The sequence below is a fragment of the Octopus bimaculoides genome, chromosome 12 (assembly GCF_046866305.1).
Source record: "Octopus bimaculoides isolate indiv1 chromosome 12, ASM4686630v1, whole genome shotgun sequence".
Classification (NCBI taxonomy): domain Eukaryota; kingdom Metazoa; phylum Mollusca; class Cephalopoda; order Octopoda; family Octopodidae; genus Octopus; species Octopus bimaculoides.
The window spans coordinates 49706227-49714625 of record NC_142939.1 but is presented as its reverse complement, the minus strand read 5'-3'; the positions used below and the strand labels follow the sequence as shown (position 1 = coordinate 49714625).

The 8399-nt window shown below is 47.2% G+C and overlaps 1 protein-coding gene across 1 annotated transcript in view; it reads left to right on the top strand.

Annotated features, from left to right (window-relative positions):
* Window positions 1–400: 400 nt before the first annotated feature.
* Window positions 401–8399, top strand: part of LOC149133091 (uncharacterized) — a 62017-nt gene continuing 54018 nt past the window's right edge. The window contains exon 1 of the mRNA XM_089361293.1: window positions 401–1792. Within this exon, the coding sequence (XP_089217419.1) occupies window positions 429–1406 (978 nt within the window). The 5' untranslated portion in view covers window positions 401–428 and the 3' untranslated portion in view covers window positions 1407–1792. The remainder of the gene's footprint in view (window positions 1793–8399) is intronic.

Sequence of the window (8399 nt, the reverse complement as noted above, 5' to 3'; positions counted from 1 at the left end):
GCGGGACGAGCGTGTCGGCATACGCGGACGACGTCACCGTCATAGCGTCTAGCCACGAGCACATCGAGCTTGTCGGCGAGACGCTGAAAGACTACGAAGCGGTGACGGGAGCGAAAATCAACCGGGATAAGTCGGTGGGTTTGCTGCTCGGCACCTGGAGAAGCAAGCCCATACCGTCCGGCAGCGCCTCAGTAGTGGGACGCTGGACGGACGGTCCGGTCAAGTTGCTCGGAGTCTGGTTCGGTCCGGACCTGCAAACGGAGAAGAACTGGGACGAGATAACGAGTAGGGTGGCCACTCTCTGCCGGCAATGGTCCGAGAGGAAGCTGTCCCTAAAAGGTCGGGCGGAGGTGGCGAACGCGTACATCGCGTCCGTCATCGAATACCGCCTGACCGTCGTGCCTTGTCCCGATCGCGCCATCACCGAAATGGAGCGCATCCTCTTCCGCTTTTTGTGGAAAGGAAGCGTTCCGATGGTGAGGCGATCCGTTTGTTGCCAACACCCGCTGAAAGGAGGGCTGGGCATGCCGTGGTTGATGATGCGCAGACATGCGCTGAGACTGCGACATCTCCGGCTCTACGTAGACGACGGTGAGCAGGTGTGGTCGCCGTTTGTGCGACGCGCTTTCCCGCAGCTCGTCTCCATGACCGAGCTGCAGTCGTGGATCAAAAAGAGGCCGAGGAATGGCGAATGGCACCGTGAGTGTCGCGTTGCTCTGCAACAACTTTGCCGTCCCGGGTCGACCTTGAGCGGCTGCATCACAACGAAGTCATTCTATAGGGGATTAGTGGAGGGCAGGTACGACGACGATCTCGGGGCGAACCTGGGCGTCGACGAGGAATACCTGACCCGCCTGTTCAGGACGACTTTCGGGCCGGGACCTATGGACAACTTCCAGAGATCCCTGGCCTGGCAGTGTTACCGAGAGGCGCTACCCGTTCGGGATAAGCTCTATAGACACGGCTCGCGAAATGTGGGGCCGACCTGCCCGAGATGCGGTCAGAGCGATGAAACCGTTCTGCACGCACTCGTGCAGTGTCCAACCATTTCGGAGCTGTGGGCTTATGTCGAACGACTGCTGTCGCGTGTGGGACGAGTCGGTTTATCAACCGAGTCTATCGTCAATATCGTCACGCCTCCTTCCTTTAAACGGGAAGGAAGAGCTGTATTTATCGTACTTGTGGCTATGGCCAAAGAATGCATCTGGTGGACGCGTCTGAAAGGATTAGAGACAAATACTTTCCTCTCTGGTCAATCTCTCATCAACTTTTTCAAGTATCACTTGAAAAGGAAGGTGAGAGTAGAGAGGCAAGTGTTGTCTAGCAAATGTTTCGAAAAAAGATGGATACATGTAGCAAGAATGACACGTATAAATGACGAAGCCACCTTGACCATGATTCTATAAAACGTTTTAAAATTTTGTAAACAGAGAAATTTTATTTAACAAACTGTGACGCTAAAGACCGAGGTTACCGTGGTCTTTTCGTAGGTTTTTCTTTCCACGGATAACCTCCCCATTTATTGGGAATTTTTTGTATTATTTCGTATTTTTTGTAAATACCCCAAACGTTTTGCGATGTTTTTTTTTTTTTTTTTTTTTTTTTTTTTTTTTTTTTTTCATCGTTGTCCCCACTTTTGTTTTTTTTTTCTGCTTTGATTTCGACCCCCTCGAAAAGAAAAACTCTACATTTGTATTTTGTCCCCTCTGTGTTGAGCCCTGTGTGGCTAATAAAGAAACCTATCTATCTATCTATCTCTTCTCACGGACGTGCTGTCACATCGGCTGCGAAGGTAAACGTTTATTTGACCTTTTACTGTCCACATTTTGTTGGAATTTTTAAATAATTTTGTTGCGAAGCACCTAGGCTTCATTTGTGTGTATTTTCAAGGGCAGGAATTGACCCCCAGGGGCAGTTTCGGCCCTAGCAAAATACAAAAATTTCCTTCTTGACATTTGAAAAATGTCGAGAAACATAATTTTGGAACGCTTGTCTTGTTCTTTTGACAAGCATTTCCCGAGGCTTCAGATGCCAGAAGAGAAAAAAGAACAGAATAGCGCGTGCTCATGCAGTGACACGAACGCAGTTGCTATAAACGTCACAAAGACTGTGAGTACAGCTACTAACAGCCCTCTCACCACCACCACCACCACCACCACCACCAACACCAACAACAAAAACAAAACTGTAACCAAGGTTACAAAACCATGCGTGAAAACCGTCACAAATGTCTCTGACGTAAGCACCACTGCTGCTGACGCCATCATCACCACCACCAACGACAACAACAACAACAACAACAACAACAGCAACAACGACAACAACAACAACAACAGCAACAACAAGGAAGTAAAGTTATCGGCCGTCAGCAATGACACCATCACCTGTTCAACAAACTCTGCTGCCACTACCACCACCTTTGAACCAGGCAGTACATACACCAACATAAACAAAAATATCCAGAAGAACATGTCCGCCAGCACAACAAAAACAAATTTCGCAAATGCTCTAAAGGAAAAAAGAACAACAGTGACATTCACACAAAAACAAATAAAAGACACAAAATCCCTTCTTACGAAAGAAGGAGATGATGTCAGAATTAACATCCCAAAAGATATTATAGAAATGAAAAACAAAAAGTGCATCATTTATAAACTGGTAAACACAAAAACCAGACGTGTAGAAAATGTTAGCACAGATAAAATTGAAGTTTGTCTTAGAAAAATTTGGCCTTATCAGAATCATGTCACCTGGGGAAGGAAATTTGGAACGGTGCAAGTAAGGTTTCTGGATGAAAATTTAGCTAAACAATTTTCGACACTCTCTCTCCGCACAGATGACTTGGTAATGATACCGAGTTATCTAGGACAGAGAGTGACCAAAGTTATGATAAAAAATGTGCCATCGGAGGTGGACACCCAATGGCTGATATCGGCCGTGTGCCTGGAAATGGAGGAGGCAAATATTTTGGAGATTACGGTCGGAGAGGAAAAGAACTGGGGAGGGAAAAATCTGGAAATCCTTCTCCACATCACGGAGGAGGCTTCACAGAAAATTCCTCCAAACATTAGATTGGCAGAGGACCACAAGCTGTATGTGGTGGTAGAGGGCAGGCGACCTCGCTGTTACCTATGCAACAGCGAAGCACATCTGAAAAAGGACTGCCCTCTGGCCGCTAAACAAAAACAACAACAACAACAACAACAACAACAACAACAACAACAACAACAACAACAACAACAACAGAAGCAACTACCAAATACCCCCAACAGAAAAACCTTACTACCAACACCACCAGCAACGCAAAAAACAACAACAGAAATATCAGCAATAACCACAACAGAAAAGACAACAGAAACTGCAAAAACAGAAGAAAAAAAAGAAAATTCCAAGACTGCCTCTCCCTCCCCCATATCACATACACCACACACAAATAACAATCAGCCAACATCAATAAAAACAGCAACACAAACATTCACAGAAACACACACAGACGCACAAAATTTGCCGTTACCTCTTTCTGACTCCTCAGATCTCCCATCATCCGATGAAGAGAGTGGGGAGGAGTGGAAAATAGCTACGAAAGGAAAGAGGAAGCGCAGTAAGAAGAAAACAAAACAAAATGCAAACACAAACAAAGCAGGGAGATTCACATCTCCCGAAAATACTAGTAACACCAATAGTAATATAAAAAAAACAATGCTAACAGCAATAGACAGTACAAACACAGAGTTGATGAATTACATCAACTCTAAAACAAACATCACAAATAACGATATCAAAACCAACAACCACCCACGTACAACACCGCCAAAACACATTAAAATTATTCATGTCACACCAGCATTACACAACACAATAAAATCCCTCTACCCCAACTCGGTAGGGGGATTCCAGAAATATTTGTGCAAGAAATTGTACAATAGCCTCCTTGGTGAAAAATCCAAGGAGGAAACAAAACTTTCTAACGGCAAGTAACACTCTGTTCTTTTGTTTTGTGCTTTAAAGCACACGTATAAATAGAATCATGGTGAAGATTGGTTGTGTGAATGTGCGTGGCTTAGGGTCCCCTTGGAAACAAGGGTACCTCTTAAATGACATCAAGTCACACAATTTGGATATCATAGCCATTAGTGAGACCAGACTCCATGAACCGCGGGCCCTAAAGTCCATGTTTGGCGGACAGTTTAACATTTATTTTTCTCCCTGTCTGCCGAGGATGGGCGGTAGTGGCACGGCGGTTCTTTTTCGCAAGAGTCTGGATCTCCAAGTAAAGACGATATTTACGGACCCGGAGGGTAGACTGGTTGTCCTAGATGTGGACGGCAGCGATGGAGGCGCTTTTCGGTTGCTGGCAGTTTATGTGCCTCCTTTAACAGGTCGGTCAGACTTCTTTCGACGTCTAGAAGTATTCCTGGGAACGTCTCGTCCCTTACTTTTAGTGGGGGATTGGAATGCTACCTTGGACACGCATCTAGACTACGTGGGGAGTGACAAAAGTAGAAGGGGATGCAAAGGCCTCATAGACCTGCTCAGACGCTTCCAGTTGTCTGACAGGTACCGACTCGACCACCCAAATGTGCCAACGTGGACTTGGAGCAACCGCATTGGGTCGTCGAGATCGTATCTAGATAGGATAGTGTGTAGGACAAGAGATAGAGATAGTTTAGGATGTCCACAGTTCCACATAGTCAGCTACACGGATCACAAACTTGTGACGTGTACGCTAGACTTAGATAAGGCACATAGGCAGGGTCCCGGTTACTGGAAACTAAACGCGTCTTTCCCGTCGAGACAGGTTTTCAGAGACCGGATTAGCACGTTAGTAAAGAGGGCTTTGACGGGAGCCATCGTCAACAACAAATGGTGGTTTGCCTTCAAGAGAGCAGTGAGGGCGGAAGCAATAAGGTATAGCAGGGCACTAGCTGTAGAGAGGAACAGAGAAGAGGGGGAGCTAGTGATAAAGTTAGAAGAGGCATTGCGAAGTGGCATCGCATCCGACGTTTTAGCGGCGAGGTTGGCCCTCGACCAACACTTCAATGCTAAACACGAAGGGTGTGCTGTCAGGGCAAGGATGCGTGCTCTGAGGAATGAAGGTGTTGGAGCCGCACGAGAGGCCCGGGTGGCGGAGGCGCAGCGGGGTAACAGAGCCACCATCCGGTCTCTGGTAGACGAACAGGGGCGCGAATTGCTCGAGCCGAGCAAGATGTGCGAGGCGTTTCAGCGGCATTTTGCCCGACTGTTCGGGAGGAGTGGCGAGCGAGAAGGCAGGGTGGATTTTAGTGCCTACCTGCACAGCTTGCCACGACTCTCGGCAAGAGAGGCGGAGTGCTGCGAAGGGGTCATCACGGCGGAGGAGGTGAGGGACGCGATGGCGGGTTGCTCGACGGACAAATCTCCGGGTTTGGATGGTCTGCCCTACGAGCTTTACAACTGTATGCCAGACTTGTTTGGAGAAGTCTTGGCGGTCGTGTACTGCAACTGGCAGCAGAACGGGAGCATTCCCGGTTTTGTGAGCCGAGGAGCGGTAACGCTGCTGAAGAAAGATCCAAACAAGGGGGACGCCATAGATAACTTTAGGCCCATCACTCTGCTCAATGCAGACATGAAAATTTTGGCCAAGGTGTTAGCCAAGCGGTTGGCGCTTGTCATCGAGAAACTGGTCGGCACGGAGCAGACGTGCGCCGTGCCGGGCCGGAGCATCCATGACAACCTCCATCTGATGCGCTACATCATAGAGAGGGTAGTTAAGGAACCTGGCATGGGTGGGGCCCTGATCAATTTGGATCAATCGAAAGCTTTCGATAGGGTAGACCATCGATACTTGGAGGCCGTCCTCGAAGCGGCCGGCTTCGGTCCCGTTTTCCGCGGCTGGATGGCTGCCTTGTACACAGGCATCCGTTCGGTTGTTCGCGTCAATGGACGTCTATCGGGACCCTTCGACATTGCACGTTCGGTTCGTCAGGGATGCCCCCTGTCGCCGCTCCTGTACGTATTGACTCTCGAGCCACTACTGCGGAAGCTGGCGACGCTGAGGGGCATCCCGCGAGAACTGGGGTGCGGGACGAGCGTGTCGGCATACGCGGACGACGTCACCGTCATAGCGTCTAGCCACGAGCACATCGAGCTTGTCGGCGAGACGCTGAAAGACTACGAAGCGGTGACGGGAGCGAAAATCAACCGGGATAAGTCGGTGGGTTTGCTGCTCGGCACCTGGAGAAGCAAGCCCATACCGTCCGGCAGCGCCTCAGTAGTGGGACGCTGGACGGACGGTCCGGTCAAGTTGCTCGGAGTCTGGTTCGGTCCGGACCTGCAAACGGAGAAGAACTGGGACGAGATAACGAGTAGGGTGGCCACTCTCTGCCGGCAATGGTCCGAGAGGAAGCTGTCCCTAAAAGGTCGGGCGGAGGTGGCGAACGCGTACATCGCGTCCGTCATCGAATACCGCCTGACCGTCGTGCCTTGTCCCGATCGCGCCATCACCGAAATGGAGCGCATCCTCTTCCGCTTTTTGTGGAAAGGAAGCGTTCCGATGGAATACCTGACCCGCCTGTTCCGATGGAATACCTGACCCGCCTGTTCAGGACGACTTTCGGGCCGGGACCTATGGACAACTTCCAGAGATCCCTGGCCTGGCAGTGTTACCGAGAGGCGCTACCCGTTCGGGATAAGCTCTATAGACACGGCTCGCGAAATGTGGGGCCGACCTGCCCGAGATGCGGTCAGAGCGATGAAACCGTTCTGCACGCACTCGTGCAGTGTCCAACCATTTCGGAGCTGTGGGCTTATGTCGAACGACTGCTGTCGCGTGTGGGACGAGTTGGTTTATCAACCGAGTCTATCGTCAATATCGTCACGCCTCCTTCCTTTAAACGGGAAGGAAGAGCTGTATTTATCGTACTTGTGGCTATGGCCAAAGAATGCATCTGGTGGACGCGTCTGAAAGGATTAGAGACAAATACTTTCCTCTCTGGTCAATCTCTCATCAACTTTTTCAAGTATCACTTGAAAAGGAAGGTGAGAGTAGAGAGGCAAGTGTTGTCTAGCAAATGTTTCGAAAAAAGATGGATACATGTAGCAAGAATGGCACGTATAAATGACGAAGCCACCTTGACCATGATTCTATAAAACGTTTTAAAATTTTGTAAACAGAGAAATTTTATTTAACAAACTGTGACGCTAAAGACCGAGGTTACCGTGGTCTTTTCGTAGGTTTTTCTTTCCACGGATAACCTCCCCATTTATTGGGAATTTTTTGTATTTTTCGTATTTTTTGTAAATACCCCAAACGTTTTGCGATGTTTTTTTTTTTTTTTTTTTTTTTTTTTTTTTTCATCGTTGTCCCCACTTTTGTTTTTTTTTTCTGCTTTGTTTTCGACCCCCTCGAAAAGAAAAACTCTACATTTGTATTTTGTCCCCTCTGTGTTGAGCCCTGTGTGGCTAATAAAGAAACCTATCTATCTATCTATCTAACTATCTATCTATCTATCCATCTATCTATCTATCTATCTATCTATCTATCTATCTATCTATCTATCATTCTATCGTCCTAGTAATATATAGTTGATTTTGCGTACGTCTGTATTGGTATGGGTTTATAAATACGGTTAGTTTCGTTTCGTGTCTGAATGAAAACAGACATTTTATCTTTTCAGATGCTTCACCTTTTCCAAGAATATTATTAACACGCACTTGTCTTCAGATTTGTTATGGAACATACCTTCCGTTGACCTTTGTCCTTATATCGTTACATAAGTATTTTTTCATGCCCGTACGCATGCTTCTCTCTGTGTCTCTGTATTCGTTGTGTATATATATGATCACTTCATCTTGGCAGATGATAGCCGTATCAATTAATATCGGCATCATCCTAATAATCTGTATTACGTCTGTGTATTCTGAGATGACTCTTAAGACCAGCGCATTTGACCTGTGTGGTATCAAACATATGTAAGAGATAAGACGCAAACCTTCTACAGGGTTTAAATAGCTTACATGTTGTATGGAAATTTTATGCACCTTCATGTGCCTTATCAGACCATTCACTCTGATAGTATTACTCTACCATGAAAAAAGGGTGGAGGTGCGTGGCTTAGTGGTTAGAGTGTCAGCATCATGATCGTAAGATTGTGGTTTCGATTTCTGGACCGGGCGACGCGTTGTATTCTTGAGCAAAACACTTAATTTCACGTTGCTCCAGTCCACTCAGCTGGCAAAAATGAGCGATTATAGGTGCCCGTAAGCTACCGGCACGGCAAAAGAAATCGATACCACACGTATCACTTCAAGGCAGTTCTCCAGCATGATCGCCATCTTGTTCTTGAAATATAATATATATATTATGTATTATGTGTGTATACATACATACATACATATATATATATATATATATATATATA